Source organism: Myotis brandtii, unplaced genomic scaffold, assembly GCF_000412655.1.
Source record: "Myotis brandtii unplaced genomic scaffold, ASM41265v1 scaffold143, whole genome shotgun sequence".
Classification (NCBI taxonomy): domain Eukaryota; kingdom Metazoa; phylum Chordata; class Mammalia; order Chiroptera; family Vespertilionidae; genus Myotis; species Myotis brandtii.
In genome coordinates, this window is record NW_005355115.1 from 163,958 (window position 1) to 183,359 (window position 19,402).

The 19,402-nt window shown below is 37.1% G+C and overlaps 1 protein-coding gene across 5 annotated transcripts in view; it reads left to right on the plus strand.

Moving 5' to 3' along the window:
• The first annotated feature begins 27 nt into the window (after positions 1-27).
• The window catches only part of CENPQ (centromere protein Q), a 22,030-nt gene continuing 2,655 nt past the window's right edge, over positions 28-19,402 (plus strand). Inside the window, exons 1-10 of one of the 5 annotated variants that reach the window (XM_005860913.2) lie at positions 28-107; positions 369-558; positions 3,497-3,639; positions 4,419-4,473; positions 5,492-5,612; positions 6,112-6,180; positions 8,967-9,096; positions 15,120-15,239; positions 15,376-15,453; positions 16,974-17,788. In XM_005860913.2, coding sequence (XP_005860975.1) covers positions 3,538-3,639; positions 4,419-4,473; positions 5,492-5,612; positions 6,112-6,180; positions 8,967-9,096; positions 15,120-15,239; positions 15,376-15,453; positions 16,974-17,105 — 807 coding nt within the window. In that variant the 5' untranslated portion in view covers positions 28-107; positions 369-558; positions 3,497-3,537 and the 3' untranslated portion in view covers positions 17,106-17,788. Of the gene's footprint in view, positions 108-368; positions 559-2,358; positions 2,382-3,496; positions 3,640-4,418; positions 4,474-5,491; positions 5,613-6,111; positions 6,181-8,966; positions 9,097-15,119; positions 15,240-15,375; positions 15,455-15,728; positions 15,926-16,973; positions 17,789-19,402 lie in introns of those variants that run through there. The other 4 variants (XM_005860915.2, XM_014535345.1, XM_014535347.1 and 1 more) reach the window with 4 other exon arrangements.

Here is a 19,402-nt window from a genome sequence, read left to right on the forward strand (position 1 = left end):
CGGCGCTTCCGGTCTCTACCAGGCCACTTCCGGGATTCCCCGGTTTGACGGTTTGGGCGCGAATCTCGGCGAGCCCGGCTCGCTGAATGGTTCGCGGGGAGCGGTCGGTGAGTAGTGAAAGCCTTGCCTGGCCCGTGGGTGCGATGCGAGAGGGAGTTTTGTGACCCACCCGTTCGTGGCAAACTTCGCGGTTTGCATTTGAGAAGCGTGAGGTGGCTTTTCCAAAGGGGGGAGTGCGAGCCGGTCTGCCCTGCCGGGCCACGGGTTGAATTATTTGACTCGCGAGGAGGGAGTGGAGCCACGCTGGTTCGCCCCTCCTTTCCGAGAACCATCCTCTCCCTCGTCCTTCTGCCTTCATCTCCCCGCAGCCCGTCGCGGGACCCGGCGCAGCCTCGGAGCTTAGTGTCAGGCCTTGAGGCTCCTGCGGTCGGCGACCGCCGGCGTCACTGTCCAGAGGTCAACATTGGGCTTGTGTTTTGCCACTCGCGGTGCTCACGTCTTCTGCCCTCGCCGAGGTCGAGACTGAGAGCCTTGGTTTCCGCGAGTGTCAGCAAGCTGGTAAGGGACAGGGCAGCCTCGGTCCTCCCTGTGTCCCACCCCGGAAAGCGTGCCTTCTTCCCGCACCATGAAGTCGGCCCCCAGCCACCGTTCCCGTTATTTCTGTCCTGGCCTCCCGTGCACGGTCAGGGATCGCCTAACGCACCCGTCTCTTCACGCTGTCCTGCCATCCCGTGTTCGCTCCTTTCTCTCCAAGACGTCATTGTCCTTCTGGCTCAGTATTTCAAAATGTAACGCAAATATTAATTGTTTTTATCTGAATACTGCATATTCTCTCGCACACACCATCTTGAGATAGTCATCCACTCATTTGTCTTATAACATTTGTCACATTGTATATAACTATCAATAATAATTGTGGTTGTTGGTTTTTTTGTATCTGTACCCACTAAGCTGTGGTTTCCTGTGGATCTAAATCAAATATTAATGTTTTTTATCTGAATACTGTATATTCTCTCTCACACACCATCTTGAGGTAGTCATTCACTCATTTGTCTTATAACATTTATCACATTGTATGTAACTGTCAATAATAATTGTGGGTTGTTGGTTTTTTTGTATCTGTCTGTACCCACTAAGCTGTGGTTTCCTGTGGATCTAAAATTTCTATTCCCTTTTTTTTTTTTTTTGAGCTATATCCCAGATATTGTTCCAGGCAGTTGATGTCTTCTGCACAAAATTTTAGCTTTACACAAGCCTTTGGTGTCGGTACTTTTATTAACCCATTTTACCCAGGGGGGACGTGAGCAAGTTTATTTGGCCAGGGCTCTGCAGCTAGTTAAATGGCAGAGCCAGGATGTGGAACCTGGGCAATGTGTTCTCACTCCTGCAGTGGTTCCCAGCCCGGGGCGATTTCACTGCAGGGGCAGTTGATAAAGTCTGGAGATCACTCCGGCTGTCACAACTGGGGAAGGTGCTACTTACTCTTGTGGGTGGAAACCAGGAATGCTGCTAAACATCCTACGGTGCAGAGGACGCACCCACAACAGAGAATTAGCCCATTCCCACTGTTAGTACAGTGTAGTGCCAAGGTTGATACATTGGCATTGTGGCTTATTGCTTCAAGTAGGTTTCGGTGAAAACGGTGTTTCGCAAACTGTGATAAAGGACCAATTTTTGTTTTTTAATTTTTAATCAGTCACATCTGACACTTGTAAAATGCAATTAAAAATGAATTGCTAGTCAAACTCAAAGGCTAACACGGGCCAAATAAACAAGGTTTAAGTTTATGTGGGCCGCAAAAAACAAAAGCTTCAATTTTTATAGAAATGTAGGTTTCTTTCGATAGAGACATGCTGAATACAAAGGGCTAAAATAAATGAGTAATCGTTAACATAAAATAATAGAAAAACATTTTAATAAAAATTAATATTTTTTCTTGAACATTAACTTACCAGACACTGAATAACTGCACAAATTAAGAAGCATAATGCAAATAAACCTATTTTTCTTGTTCTCCGAAAGCGAAATATTTCCTGTTGCGCACACCAAACAAGTCAGTCCAAGACTAATGACGTGGCCATCGGCTGCTAAAATATTCGCTGCTAGTATTAGTGGAGAGAAATGGTGCGCCTGCACTTAAGGCACATAAGGGAAATGAATGCAACATGATTACCGTAATCAGTCATTAGTGAATGTTGTAGTTCGTTATTAATAATTATGTATAACAGGATATTGTAAAAATTAAGTTACAAAATGTTTATTAAAATGTTTCTTACATACCGTTTTATTGGCTGGGCCGCAAAAAATATTTATTGTGGGCCACACGCAGGCCGCACGTTTGACATGCTTGCTACCGACTCTGCATGGTGTCATGTATCAATGTAGGTCCATAAATTGTAGCAATTGTACCTCTCTGGTGTGGGATGTTGATGGTGGGGAAGGATAGGGGTGGGAGGATGTATACAGGTATATTGGAACTCTGTACTTTCTGCTCAATTTTGCTGTAAACCTAAAAATGCTCAAAAACAGTCTATATTTTAGGGAAAAAATAAATTACTAGAAAAATGAAATCTAAAAAGAAAAAAGCAAAGCCAATTATTTTATGATCAGATTCAATATAGACAAAATTGTCAAATTGTTATAAAAGTTTCTAAATCAATACTCTCAATTTCTATACTTAGAAGCACTATAGGAATTTATGTATGGATGTATATGTGTATTACATATCTCCATGTGTATTGTACCTAATTTCTGGCTATCTACTCCTTATAACCTAATGCAAGAATAAATATCCTATTCCTCTGTTCCTTTTAGCAGAAATGAGTTTGGTGATTAAAAATTATTAGATGGAGAAAGGGTAACGGTTATTCTAAATTTTGTCATTGATGTTATCACTCCACTCCTGTGCCTGTTTTTTAATTTGTGGGAGACAGAGGAATCAGTATACTTCTGTGCTCTTGTTAAAATGCACATAACCCAGACAGTTACATAGCTTAAATCCTTGTGAGTGAATTTACCACATTAATCTGCACAAGTTAGATTCATGGTATAATTCTAAAAATTACCTTCTTCCATTTTTGGCATAAGTTGAATGATAAATCCATTAAGTTTAAAACAAGAAGACCTGAGTGATACCTGTGAGATAGTAGACATCAAAGTTATTTGTGGCCAGAATAAGACAATTCAGCAGTTTATATTCCCATAGTCTTGGATTTAAATATGGAGATAATGTTATTGTATGGAGGGGTATAAAGTTATAGATTCAAAAACATTTTAAAATGGTTTTTTAAAGCCATGCAAATGGAAGAAATTTCTAAGAATGAAATTAAATTGGCTATTCTCACTCTAATAAGAACCAATGTTATTTGTTTTTAAATCTATTTAAATGTTTAAAATATTTAAAAGGCCAATTGGGAATATTTATAGAGACAGGTAGTCTTTTGAACAAAATATTATGCAAGTCTTAGGCATTTTTCTGTCCTTTTCATTTTTACAGATTTTTTGGAGCACTGTTAGAATTGTTCTATTTAGATCAAGATGTCTAGCAAAGCAAATGCTTCCAAGAAGAGGTCTCAACAGTTAAAAAGAAATTCAAAAAGAAAAATTGATGATAAGGAAGTGGAGTTATCAGAGAAAGAGGTAATGAAAATAACCTAGTTTATCATCCAGAACTCATTAAAAATATCATCTTTTCTCTGTAAAGGAGTATATGAAAACTAAAGGCTACTTTTACTTGAAATTATAGTAATTCATATTTTGTGGGAGCTTTTACAGCATGATTTGTAAAAGTTCTCAGACAGAAATTGTTTACTTCAATTCTGAAGATATTAATCAGAATTATTTGGGGAGGAGTGGGTCATAGGGCATTGCTAAAGTATTTAAATGGGAAGACTAAGAATAAAGGATACAAATTCTATGGCATTCATATGTTAAAAGACAAGAGAGTATGACAGTTGGTGGAGGAGATTTTTATTAAGATAGAGAAAAATTAGTTCGGTGGTAATTAGCTTTTTCCTACCATGACTTTACCATCTCTTTTAAAAGACTACATGACTAAATAATCACATTTTTTCTTCGGTTTTACCCTGTATTAGGCAGTGCCACTATTTGTTTTGCAGATTAAGTATGTAACACTATTTCACTGGCAAAGTGAGAAATTATTTCTTTAAAACATCGTTTGAGATCCTAGGACATTCTGTTATACATTATCACCATTGTCCAGGAGTTGCTTTAGTTGTATTTTTTGCCTGAGACAAGTACATGCCCTTTTTCTGTAAAAGTAGCAATATACTTTTTTCTACCTAGGCAAAAGTTATATGAATACTCTTCCAAATAAGTGACAAATCTATTGCCAAAGCAAAAATTTTTTATCTGATGTTTAATTCTTTCTGTGTATGTGCACATGTTTTCCCCTCTAGGTTAAAAACACAGTGAAAAAAAATAAAAATCATCCAAAGCATCTGTCTTCTAAAGGTATTTCCTTTCTATATCTTGTCTAACTGGCCTTTCTCAAGCTATGTTTATTCATGAAAAAATTATCAGTATCTTGTTTATGAGTTCTGCAAAAACGAAGGATAATAACAAACTGCAGCATTCTCATTTTTGCAAGAATAGGTAGCACTGGTTAGTCAGTTATTTTGGTCAACTGAAATTTTATTTACCATCGCTAGCAAAACACTGTGTAGGGTTATAAAATTGATAGGAACTAGAGAAAAAGTGTCCCACAGTCTGAATTATTACTCATCTGTGATACATAGAAGCACTTAGTGATTTCTCAAGACAAATATGCTTCTGTTCTGCCACCACTGCACAGGTTAGTTTGGAACCACTACCTGATTGTATTTGGAGTAAATTAGTTTAATTAAATATCACCTTTTCCTTGAAGAATTGCCTGCCTCTCCTCACCCAAGACCAAGTTATGTCGTCTGTTTTTATACTTCCAGAGCGCACAGTACTTGTGCTTTTATAATGCTTGACGTTCTTATAAATATTTCATTTCTCTTTTCTCCAAAGTAAATCTTCATGTGAGCCAATAGTATATCTCCTTTGTTTATCCCTTCTCAGTAGAACAGTTAACAATCTACTAAACACTGTCTGAGGTTTGGTTAATCTCTTTTGTTCCAGTTGCCATCCAACATTTAGTAGAAAAAGTGCCCAAGTCTTAACGAACTCTTTAATTAAGATCATTTCTGAGAACCATACTTTTATGTTGAATCCTAATAATTATAGCTTGGTTATTCATTTAAAATTGGCTTTGTACCTGCAGTGTCGGCTAATATTATTTTAGTTAACATAACAATAGGTAGCAGGTTCATATTTAACACCTGGCATGTGAGGGCTGTGCAATAAAGAGGAAATTGAACAGTTTATACAGCTTTATAATATTTGGTTCTCTTGATTCCATTAGCTATTTTAGATAAATTTATACTTTAACCACTTTTTAAGTAAAATCATACAAACTTCTAGACTGACCAGTCTCTTCTTTCACCAGGACACACAGAGCAAACTAGTCTAAAACAGGTAAAGATAGCATCCAGCAGGAGGAAAACCTGGCAACCTCTTTCGGAGAGCAGCAGAAAGCATTTGCAAACTCTGATGGAAACAGTCATCATGTGAGTATGAAATTTTTTCACTTAACTTTATTTCTACTTACGTTTTCTATAGATAGTATTCTTTTAAATGTTATTTTCTATTTTATGGTGATAGGATGTTTTTCTCTTTCAGAAGATATTTTTAATAGCATTAGCCTAAGCAGGAAAGTTTTGGTTATTTTCAGAAACTTAGAATTCCATCAGGGAAATAAAGATGAAGTCTATGTGGCCTGATCCGTACAATGTGGACATTTTAGGAAGAAGTTGAGTTCAAATTGACACTATCTGGAAGTTACCACGCTGGAGGCAATACAAAGAAAATAAGGGTTCTGCTCTCAAGGAGCTGAAATCCATCAGAAGAGTCAGGCATATAAATTAAACACAACACCGTAATGTGATAGAAAGAACTTTGATTATCCCTCCACTTAAAATGTATACAAAAGAAAAAGTGATTGATTCTGCCTGGCTAGGAAAGAGGCAAACTAATATTTACTCAATCCTTTTTCTTTTTCTTTTCTAGAGCAATTTTGAGTAACAAAAGTAGAGAAAATGAACAAATTCAATATCATCTCAACTGCCTGAAGAAAAGGTAATATACTAGTAGTTATGCAATTGGAAACAATTAAAACATATTTAGGAAAGGTTTAATCTGTCTTTGTTGCAGAACAGACATTTGTGGAATAGAAAAGTTTTTCATTTGGGATTTTTGTTGTTGTTTTAAAAAGAGGAACAATTTGGGAACATACATTCCATCCTAAATTGCTGCTATATGCAAGTCTGCATTCTTTAAGAGAATTTTGTCAACTTTAACTCCCTTCAACTGCATTTTGAACAATTTGAAGTTAACAGTTCACCACTCTTATTTATTCTATCACTGTGTTTTCGTGTAATTTTCCAGAATATTACTGCTCTTCCTCTTGTGGCAAGTCACAAATGGAGGTTTCTTTTTATGTGTTCTTAAAAAGTCACACCACTGTGAGTGATTACTTTTTTTTTAGTATTTGCACAACATTGTCTTTTCATAGAAGAATTTTCTGCATCTTAGTTACTGGTGTACCCAGAAATGTTTGTGACCTAGTACTTTATTCTTCGGAAGACTGAACACAAATTCTGCTTACTTTAAGTGTAAAGTAGCAGAATAGAAAGGTTGGGATGGGGTAGATGGGGGTGGAGTTGGTGGAGAGAGGTTGAAGGGATTAAAAAAAGACTTCTATAAGCAAGCCTGTAATGGCTTATAGAAGTAACAGCCTAATATTGAAGGAGTGCCCTAAAAAAGTTACTCAATAAGATAATATATAATAAAGAAGTAGCTTATTCATAGTCTTTTTAATATGGGACAAATAACCATGGTTAGTTTACAAATGAGAATATGACAGTACATAATAGCTGTTCTTCACCGTGGTCACACTGGGTAATCAGAAAAGATTAAACTGTTCAGTATATAGGCTGTATCTTCATCATGTAGCAGCCATGGGGATGTATATTTTAAAGACTGCCTGTTTTTGTGTTTGCTCTTGCAGCTCACTTTCTTTAATCCCCAAAATAATAATACTCAAGATACTTTCCCTTTTACTAATTTAGCAGTGTTTACAGCCTTAGCAAATTTATTTTAATTGGATCTCTGAATACATTTTCCTACAGCAGCATTTCTCAAAGTATATTTGCAACACTTATTCTTAAAGATACTCTGTGAATAAAAGTGATATATCGTGAATAATGTTTTGGTCCATTAGCATATTAAAAGTCCTGCAGTTAGTAAATGTATTTTATTTTGCTTAACCTAGCATCTCTCAAATTAGTATTTATCACAGGGACTCTTTATTTCATATATTAGTCTCATCTCTGCTCTGTCTGCATTTTGGCTGTATTCTTTTGGACAGATTATCCTTACCAGGTTAGAATTGTAGACATAGACAGCTTCCCTATGTATCTTTTCAGCCTTATGAAGAAAGAGGAGAAAGAAAACACTTATCCTCTTAGCTCCAGTCACAAAATTCTAGGAGATAGACTGTGATTGGCCCAGCTTCGGTGATACTCCTGTCTTTGGACTGATTTTGTGGCAAGAGTGTTATGATTGATATAGACTGTATCATACACATACCCACATGATCAGACAAACAGGGTTGCTAGTCAGATAAAGTGGTTATACCCTATAGTTTCTAGAGGAACATGCTTTGGGAAAGTTGTCCTAAGGAAACAATGTTGTAAATAGTGAGTAAGTATTATTGTTAAGTAGGATGTATTCATGTTATATTTTTAGTTTAATTAGTTTTAAAAGAATTCTGGAAATCTGACCACTATTTAGGACATTGGAATAGTGGATGTCCCTTCCACAGAATTGACTTAATGAACTTTTAGAAGAAACTGATTATAAACGGAAACTTTATTTTAGTTAAGAAGTCAAAGCCTTACCCTCTTGGGAAGATTAGACAGACAAGATTTATGCTTAAACGTGATGCCCTAATGATGGTTTTCTGGAAAACTAAAGTTTATCCTAAAAGTTTGATGAAAATTATGATTGGTGAGGGTTTTACTGCCTATTTTTTTCTTTACAAAAATTAATATTTTGAATAAGACCCCAGGAAGATAAGTCTTAGGTTGCACTGTTGTTCAGATTAAGTAATAGAACTTTTTAGCACTCCTAAGTGCTCCTATTAGGTAAAAGCAACCAAATTCAGATTTTCCTACTATGGAAACAAGAATCAAATATTGGAAAGCTGTATTGCTCTCTGCTAGAAGTCAGGGTAGTAATGTCAGTTTTTATTGGTGCTCTAATCAACCTAGTTTCAAGGAGGACTTTTTAAACTTTAATACTATTCATGTTAATAGTGCTTTAGAACAAAGCATTTTAATCTCAGTGTTTTATTTGTCTTAAAGTCTATGGGACTCAGTTTTCTTTAAAGTCATTTTATTAATCACATTCTCTAAAACAACTGAGATTTCGAATCCAGGCTCATTGTTAAGATTTATAGAGCAGTGCTCCATCTCTTACTCAATAATTCACAATAAATAATACACTTATGTGCTGGAATAGTCTAGAAAACACATTTTAAAAAACACAAGGAAATTTTTATTTTAAAAAGCATATAAGTAATTGTTAAATGTATAAAATAGAAAATTTCCCTTTTATGAAGAAGCTTAAGTGCCCCCCATGCTTTGAAGTAAATCTTAATAAAATAAAATGTTAAATGATGATTTGTCAGGGCTTTTTTGGGGACACTTACTGCTAAGGTGAGTCACTTTTAATAAAGATGAAGCCCTTGGGAGCAAGATGGCAAATAAAAAAGATAATAACAGTATTTCAAAAAAAACAAAAGTAATATTGATGGTACTCAAAAAATAAACTAATAATTGTGTTTTTATTCTATCCCTAAGATTGCTACAAATGTTTGAAACCCTAAAAGTCCCTCCCCCAAAACTGAAAGATTTAACTAATATGTCAAGTCTACTGAAAATGGAAAGGGCCCGTCACAGAGCCAATGAAGAAGGCCTGGCGTCATTGCAGGTATGGGATTGAACAGGGAGTCCATACCTAGGGGGACGGGGAAGAGACCAAAAGGTTTTTAAAATTATTATGATATTCTCCTGGCAATAAATACTAGATCTTGGACCAGGTTTGTTCATTAATTTTTTTAATTTTTTTTATTTTTACTCTAACCAAAAACTTCACCTAAACTTGAGGCCTCTAAATTTAAGTATTTTTAATATATTAATGATTAAGTAACTGTCTTGGGTTTTTTTTGGTTTTTTTACCAGACTTTATAACTGAACTATCATAGTGATTTTTAAAACTATTTTTATTTATTTCAGAGAGGAAAGGAGAGAGAGACATCAGTGATGAGAGAGAATCATTGATCTCTGCCTCCTGCACAACCCTCACTGGGGATCAAGTCCACAACCCGTGTGTGTGCCCTGACCGGGAATCGAACTGTGACCTGGTTCATAGATCGACACTCAACCACTAAGCCACACTGGCTAGGCTATTTTAGTATTTTTTATTATCAAATTATAGGAACTCATCACTAAATGCTGTAGAATTTGAAAACATTAGTTTTTCCATCCTGTACTTCATTGTCAGGAACACAGTCATCATCATTGTTATTATAGCTAATATGTAATGAGGGCTTTAGTTTTATTCATTTCAAACGGGCCGTAGTTTGCCCACGGCTGGGCTAGGCTATTTTAGTATTTTTTATTATCAAATTATAGGAACTCATCACTAAATGCTGTAGAATTTGAAAACATTAGTTTTTCCATCCTGTACTTCATTGTCAGGAACACAGTCATCATCATTGTTATTATAGCTAATATGTAATGAGGGCTTTCTTTGTTCTAGGCACTTTTCTAAGCACTTACAGTTATATCCCTTAGTCCTCACAAGGACTTAGAGAGGTCTATGCTCTATTATCCTCATGCTACAAATGTGAAAAAGACATACTGACATTTCTGGATGAACCTTAGACAAACTGTTTAAAATTGTAGTGCAAACCTAGCCAGTCCAGTGTCAGAGCATGATTCTTAATCATTATGCTGTAGAAGCTACTGAGAAATAACATTAGCTGTTATCATTAACTTCAGCCTTGTACTTAGTGGATACTTGAACAATTAAGAAAAGCACCTTATTGGGAGATCACTTCATAAATTATATAACTGTTTAATCACTATGTTGTACACATGAAAGTAATATAAATAATATTGCATGTCAACTCTAATTTAAAAAGTTTTTAGAGTGCAGGCAAATCAGATATAGATATAGATATAGATATAGATATAGATATAGATAAAGAAGCAACCTTAAGGGACTTATTGGATAATTCTAAAAAGTAAAGCAGATTGGACCATATATCCCATAGTCATTTTGGTGTTGTTTGTAAATGTGGTGCTTAGGTCTTTGTTAGTAATTCAGTAAGTACAAGGTGGTAGTAGTTTATGTAAGGAATGCCAAGGATTTCTAATATTTCAAAATTCACAAATAATTTATTCTAGTTTATATAATTTAGATAATGTTGGAAGGATTAGTTTCTGAGCAACAAATCTACATATATTGTAGATTAATAGGGTAGTATTTTTTAGTGATTACCTGGCTTTCTCATAGGGTGAGATTACGTTTAATTTCCTCCCAATGTTACTACTTTTCAAGGGTTATTTTCAGTACTGGCACTAGTTCTAACAGTTGGATGACATTATTATGGGTTATTTTTTTTATTTTCAGATTCATTGAGATATAATTGACAAATTCTAAGGTTTAAAGTGTGCATTATGGTGATTTTATATAGGTATGCACTGTGTGTGAAAGGATTCCCATCTACTTAATTACCACATCCATTTCTTACATATATCCATTAGAGAGAGGTGTAGATAATATCATTTAAATTCTACTCTTTTAGCAAATTTCAATTATACAATACTAGAGGCCCAGTGCATGAATTAGTACATGGGTGGGGTCCCTCGTCCTGGTCAGGGATCGGGGCCGATCAGGGCCGTCTCGCCCAGTCCTGATCGGGGCGATGGGGGCTGACCAGTGGGGAGGGAAGGACTGCGGAGGTTGGCTGGCCAGCCGGGGAGGGACTGTGGAAGGGCTCCAGGGCATGTCCAGCCCTCTCTCCCAGTCCTGACCGGCCGGACCCCAGCAGCAAGCTAACCTACCCGTCGGAGCATCTGCCAGAAAATGGAGATTTTGGTCTGCTGCTCGACCAGTCGCTATGATGTGCACTGCCAGAAAATGGAGATTTAGAAAGCTTAGAAACTTGACCTAACTGAAAAGAAGTAAGAAATGGGGGACCTTGAAAATGACTTCAGGTTTTCTCACTGCGCAGAATATAGTCAAACCAAACCATATAGCGGACCAAACAGTCGGACACTTAGCATATTACGCTTTTATTATATAGGACTACGGGCCCAGTGCACAAATTCGTGCACCTTAAAAGGAACTGTGAGCCGTGAGGCTACAGTGGGCACAAGGGTGGGTCTCGGCCCATCCTCCACGCCCCCACTCAGCCCCTCTTGCTGTGGCCCCTGGTCCCCTGTCTCCTGGCAGCCCCACTCCCACCGCTGCCGCTCCCACACACTGATGGCGCAGAGCGATTGGGGCCGGCAGATGCGAGCAGCAGTTGTTGCACCGATCACCCCTCAGGAGCAGGGGGAGGTGGAGAAGCCCTCAAGGGCAATCGGAGCCGGCAGCAGTGTTTGACTATATTCTGCGCAGTGAGAAAACCTGAAGTCATTTTCAAGGTCCCCCATTTCTTACTTCTTTTCAGTTAGGTCAAGTTTCTAAGCTTTCTAAATCTCCATTTTCTGGCAGTTAAATATTTCATCCTTTGGTCTCCCTGTGTGATCTACAATAATAATCTGTTTCGTGTTGATATTTACTGCTGTGTTGCTGACAGTTACCTGAAAGAGAAGTTGGGGTGCTTCACTGGGCTGGAAAAAGTTTAGCTAAATCAGAAAGCAGGTCTAATTAAGCAAGTTTATTCTATAAAAGGCTAAGTTGACTTGCGCATGCGCGATATATACAAAGCTCTTGCACCAATCGCACACATGTGTTTCCATCTGTCATTATCGATTGTGAATTTGGTTAACACTTCTATTGTAGAGAAATTCTAATTAATTTCCTTTCAATGATCACGAATTCGTGCACCAGGCCACTAGTTTATTATAAAGGACTCAACTTAGGAACAGCCAAAAGGAAGAGATGCCTAAGGGCACAGTATATGGGAAGGGATGCAGAGCTTCCATGCCTCTTCAGGCACATCATCCTCCCAGTTCCTTCATGTGATAACCCACCTGGATGCTCTCTGAACCCCATTGTTGGGAGTTTTTATAAAAGCTTCATCACATAAGCATATTGATTGTTAATTAAGTCTCCAGCCCAGCTCCCATTCACAGATTAGGGAGTAGGACTGGAAGTTCCAACCATGATCACATGGTTGCTTGTTCTGGCAACCAGCCTTCATCCTCTGTGTGTGCATTATCATAAACTCTGGTAAGGTTGAAAGGACTTAAGAATAACGAAAGACACTCCTCTCACCCCAATCACTCAGAAAATTACAAAGGTTTCTGGTAGCTGTGCCAGGAACCAAGACAAAAATCAAATATAACTATGCTCTTATCCCATCCTTCCCCACCCCCCATCACTTAGGCGTTACAAAGGTTTTAGAAACTCTGTGCCAGGAACCGAGGACGAAGACTGAATAAATGTATATTTCATGTATCACAGCAGTCTGTGGTTTGCTTGATAAGTCAGTTACTTGATAAGTCACTGTTCACATTTTGGGCATAAGAGTTCTTCATTGGCATAAGAGAGTCTTTGAACTAGGAGTTTGTAGAATTTGTATTCATTCATTTTCTCTTGTGCATTACTTAGAAAGCTTTCTTACTGCTGGTAGTGACTTTCCAAAACCTGGAAAAAAACCCACATAAGCCGAAACCGGTTTGGCTCGGTGGATAGAGCGTCGGCCTGTGGACTGAGGGGTCCCGGGTTCGATTCCGGTCGAGGGCATGTGCCTGGGTTGCGGGCACATCCCCAGTGGGAGATGTGCAGGAGGCAGCTGATCAATGTTTCTAACTCTCTATCTCTCTCCCTTCCTCTCTGTAAAAAATCAATAAAATATATTAAAAAAAAAAAAAAACCACATAAGCATGGGGAGGATGTGCAGTCTCCACACAGTGGTGGCCCTAGCAGGGAATTTTTTTTCCTCCCTCATTATAACAAAATGAGGTTGAACAAAACAACGTTATTAGAGGAACTGCTATACCAAAAAGTGAAGTTACAGAATTCATGAAAGAATTAGAAATAAAATGCTGGAGACTAAGAACAGTAGTTAGCATAATAAATGTGAGAAGTTCGTCAGAAGGCTGATGGACATCTTCAGCAGGGCTGAGCCTGCTGCCAAACAGCTGAGGGCAATTCCCCTAACCTGATAATCCTTTACTGTTTACCAAACTTTACCTTTGATATGTATATCTGCTTTGCTAAAGGGCAAAATGTATTAATAAAAAGCCGTGGGTCCGGAGATTCAGGGAGCTTAGTCACTAGAGCTAAATTTCCGCCTGGCTTTCCCCCATGCCTTCCAAATTTATATTTCTTGTGTAGTCTCTATTCATTTATGCACAGCCCTTCTCCAGATTCCTGAACCCTAGCTGTGGAAAGACTGCAACAATAAAAGAAAAAGCCTTTTGGATTTGCTGACTAAGTTAGAGTACTAAAGCAAACAAATACAACTGACGATTCCTGAACCCTAGCTGTGGAAAGACTTTGACAATAAAAGAAAAAAGCCTTTTGGATTTGCCGACTAAGTTAGAGTACTAAAGCAAACAAATACAACTGATAATACTTACAATACATAGAAGGTGAAATAAGGAGAAAATGTTAAGAATCAAAAAGAATAATTATTTTTTAAAGGTATCGGGGAAAAAAATGGAAAATACAAAAGCTGCAAAATGGGTATGGTAGGAATACCCAAAGAAAATAACCAAAGCAATGGAACAAAATTAATTTTAAAAAATTTATAATGAAAAAATTTAGTCATTAACTCTTCCATCAGTGCTGTTATTCATTTCCTTCTATATGAGTTGAATGGTGGGCCCCGAAAAGTACGTTTAAATCTTAACTCCTGGAATATGACCTTATTTAGAAAGCGAATCTTCCCAGGTGTGATTAAGTTAGGATCTCAAGGTGAAATCATCCTGGATTATCTTGGGTGGGCCCTAGATCCAGTGACAAGTATCCTTCAACTGATGGAAATGTCCTTATAAGGGATAGACATAAAGGAAAGGGCCTTGTACAAACATGCAGAAATTGGAGTGATGCAGCTACAAGGAATGCTGGCAGCCTCAGAAGCTGGAAGAGGCAAGAAAGGAATCTTCCCTAGAGCCTTCAGAGGGAGCCAGCCCACGGATCTTTGTAGTGGCATTCATGGTTCCCAAAACTTGGAAAAAAAACAAGATGTCCTTCAGTAGGTGAATGGATAAATAAATGGTAGCACATGTAGACAATGGGATATTAAAATCAGCATTAAAAAGAAAGCTATCAAGCCCAAAAAGGGAAGGAGGAAACTTAAATGTATATTATTAAGTGAAATAAGCCAATCTAAGAAGGCTGTGTACTATATCATTGCAACTATATGACATCTGGACAAGACAAAACTGTGGGGACAATAAAAGGGTCAGTGATTGCCAGGGTGTGTGGTGCGGGTATAGATGAACAGGCCATCAGCCCTTGGGCTCTGCTGGATTTACACAGGGCTTCCAGAATCCGATGCTAGCAGCTTCGGTAAGTTTTTGAGGAAATACTCTTGTACGTGAGGTATATATTTTTGTTTCAGGAAATTAACTTCTTTATAATGCAGTATTACAGTGGGCAATTAGTTCCTAGCAAGCCTGGTTTTTGAAAGAAAAACATAAATATATTTCCAGTTTCTTTTAGCAGTGTTGCAATATATAAGGTTTTTAAAAGATATGTATATATCTTTGGGGGGTTATTTAATAAAATATTTAATTTGAAACATTAACTTTCTCTTTCTGACTCAGGAAGAAATAGATAAAATAGTAGAGACCACAGAGGCAGTGACTGGGGATATCCAGAGCCTAAAGAACAAAATTCAAATTCTGACAAGTGAGGTGGAAGAAGAAGAGGAGAAATTTAAACAGGTAATTGTTTAATAATATATTGCTAGACTTGGTGTAATTTTTAATGCTTACATTTTACCAAGACAACTTTTCTATGTAACAAGTTCAGAGATATTAGTCTTTTTAAAGAACCTGTAGCTTTCTTTTTCTACTTTAGATGTTTCAAATAGATAGCAGTGATGTACTCTCCCTTCCAGAACTTTCTCAGAAGAGTCTCAAAGCACCCACACTTCAGGTAACAATTTACTATATTAACTGTATCACCAGTTATTAATTTAATATTTAAAAGCATTATATATCCTGTTTCTTTAAAAAACAACAACAAATGGAATTCATGGTATACATATACACACAATTATTTATTTGACACTATAGTTTGAACATCTTTCTTTGTCAGTCTATGTAGATGTCTCTCGTCCTTTTTAATAACTGTATAATATTCCATTGTGTGGATGTACCATAATATAAGTTGTGAGTTACTTATGAAAATAAGTAAGCTTTATCTGCCAGGGTATTATCCAGCATCTAGAAGCATTCAGGAATCTGGAGAAGGGGATGCGTGTAAATTAATAAAGAGACTAGAAATATAAATTTGGAAGGCATTTTGGGAAGCCAGAGGAGACCTAGCTTCAGTAACCAGCTCTGCATCTCTGGACCCCTCGCTCTTTATTATCACAAATTGCCCTAAAGCAAAACAGCTATACATATCAAAAGGTAAGGTTTGTTATACAGTTGGCATTGTCAGGTTGGGGGGGAACTGCCCTCGACTGTCCCAGTAGCAGGCAATAACATATAGATTTTCAGGTTTGGGGAAATGGCCTCAGCTGTCTGGCAGCAGGCAGACTTTTCAGGTTTGAGGAAATGCTTTTAACTATTCCAGCAGCAGGTAATATGTAGATATTCAGCCCTGCTGAATAAGCCCCAAGTTCCATCAATCTTTTGATGAACTTTTTGCATTTATGACCTCCTGGAATTAGCTTCCAGCATTTATCATTACAGATAATGCTGAGTATACCCTTGTACATATATTTTTACGCATCTGTGTGGTCATATAACTGTAGAATAGATTTAGGGAAGTAAATTGCTTTTGCTTATGCTTCTAACAATGACCTATAACTCTTCATAAATCATATTATGTCTTATGTGTAGTAGGCTATACACTGCTAACTTGTCTTTCTTCAAAGGACCCTAGTAGATATTATAGTGTAAATGTTTATAGTGGTAGAGAGTCTTTATATTTTCTCAAAAAGTATTTTGAACTTTTCCTATTTACAATTCACTTAGGTGTAAGGAGCAAAATGGGCAGAGGAAAAACAGAATAATATAGATTTAAGAGAAGAACAGAATGAGTTGATGGTTTTTGAAGTTGAGTGATGGGAACATGAGATTTATTATACCATTTTCTAAATAATGTACATTTATATTTTTCATAATAAGATTAAAAAACAATTATATGGGTGAAGATGGTCAAAAGGTACAAACTTCCAGTTGTAAAATAAATAAGTCACGAGGATGTAATGTACCGTAATTAGTCAATAATACTGTATTGTGTTTTTGAAAGTTGCTAAGAGTAAATCTTAGAAGTTCTCATCACACAAAAAATTGTAACTGTGTGGTGATGGATGTTAACTAAATTCATTGCACAATATATACAAATATTGAAACATTATGTTATACGCCTAAAACTAATATAATGTTATTTGTCAATTATATTTCAATAAACATTTTTACACTAATTACACATTGTACCCACAGGAAGAAATTTTGGCACAAATTCCAAACCAGAATGCTCTTCTGAAGGACTTTGATGTTCTCCATAATTCGTCTCAGACAAAGAACATACTAACTTTCATCGAAGAAGCCTATAAGAGACTGGATGCCTCTTGAAGAATGTTTTTAAGTTATTCCACATTAATTTATAATGTTTATAAGTTGTAAAACTGTTAACCTGATATTTCAGAGGCTAAGGCTTCTTTAAGGTTTATTGTTTCCGAATATGGAGCTTAAAATGAGCCTCTGTAGATCTACCATTAGCATCTAGTGTAGTCCTGAAAACTGGTTTTAGCAGTTGCCGCGTCCAGGAGCTCACATTTTTGTTCCAGTTATTTACCTGACACTGTAAAATAAGAACAGTCATAGTCCACTGATTTATAGGCTAGATAAAGCTCATTTATTGATTAGTGCAGAGGAAATTTGATACTGTGACTTAATATATGTAAAGTGTTTAAAGTACCTAGCTCATAAAAACGTTTGCTCTCATTATTATTCTTTAGCTGATGACTTACATTTTCTGCCTGGTCATCTGGAACTTGAGAAATCTCCAAATGCCTTTACTTTTTTACATAACTCTCTAGACTTCGCGGTATAATTAAGATTTTCCATGTGTCTTTAACTTTGGAGGTAGCACGAACATTTCTTTGGTTGGTTTAGTGTATAGATGTTGCATACTTATTTTCCCTTACCATCAAATCATACTTTCATTTCATAAAATTATTAAAGTGGAACATAAACAGATTTACTCCCTTAAAACAAAAACCAAACAAAAGTGAATTTTCTTTCCTCATTGTGATTATAATATGTATATACATGTAAATAAATGATCAGTAAAACATTAAAATTTATTTTTATTGTCTGGGTTGCTTTAATCTTTTTGTAAGTAAAATAACTGAAATTTAATTATTTTTCTGTCTCACCTAGAATACTTTGCCAGTTAATATAGAAAGTGCCACAGTTCTGTTAATATCCTCCATGCAGAGACCACTGGGAACAAACTCGGTGTAATGCTCACTGCCGTGAGGGAGGACACACGCCACAGGAAACCCTGGGCAGCTCAGTAAAAGGGTCAAAAGCAATATCCTCTTAGGAAGCAATGGTCCAAAAGGCCATTAATGGATTTCAGAGGGAAAGAAAGTCTTTAATAACAGAAACCTGTACTGCAGCATTTAAAGAAAGTGTTTTTGTGTATTTTGGACTGTCTGCTACATCAGGCAAAGCAACTAAAAGATTTTGCAAAGTATCTTAAAAATTTCACTTGGAGACTTACAGCTTCAGGGTTTTAGAGTGACTAATAGAGCCCCAACTCACTGGTTTTTATCATTAATTATGATGTTTATAATAGCTTTTGGGAAAGGAGGTACATTAAAAGTCTTGTTTCTTGCCCAGCTGGTGTTCAGTGATTGAGCATCGACCTATGAACCAGGAGGTCACAGTTCGATTCCCAGTCAGGGCACATGCCCAGGTTGCAGGCTTGATCCCCAGTGTAGGACGTACAGAAGGCAGCTGATGAATGATTCTCTCTCATCATTAATGTTTCTCTCCCTCTCCCTTCCCCTCTCTGAAATCAATAAATACATATTTTCTTAAAAAGTCTTGTTTCTCTCAGAACATCTGTTTAACAGATTATTGAACATCAACTGGAGCTTGTACTTACTGAGTGACAATTCTTCATGCATAAACTGGTCATACTACACTCTTGGAGCTTTGAAAAGTATGTGACCTAATTTTAAGAGATCTACAGTTCTGGCAGGTCTCAAGCAATTCAAAACATACACAATATTTTCTTTAAGGATGCATGTTAGTGTACTCTTTATGAATAACTTAAGTTAATTACAAACCCAAATAAAATTCAACTGTACTTGGTACCAATAATTCAAATGGCTGTAGTTCCTATGTAATTTCCACACCCACCTGAGTTCTCAAACGCACAGTCCATGCCAACTATGACCCACCTATCTAGCAAGGAGATGGTAAGTGCCAATGCCAGATACTTTAAATTCTAAAACATAAGTGGGGGATTTATAGTGTAAAGACATAACGTATGATAAAGATAGCATTTCAAGTAAAATGCAGAAAGATATTCAATAAATAGTCTTGAGAAAACCACTAACCACACCAGAGATGGGGATGGAGAAACAGTGGTTAAAATTTCTACTTTATGCCAAAACTAGAGGCCCAGTGCACGAATTTGTACACGGGTGGGGTCTCGGCCTGGCCGGTGATCGGGGCTGGCCAGCCGGGGGGAGGAGGAGGAGGAACCATAGGAGGTTGGCTGTGGGAGAGCACTGACCACCAGGGGGCAACTCCTGCGTTGAGCGTCTGCCCCCTGGTGGTCAGTGCATGTCATAGTTACCGGCTGGTTGTCCAGTCAAACTGCCGCTTAGGCTTTTATATATATACTAGAGGCC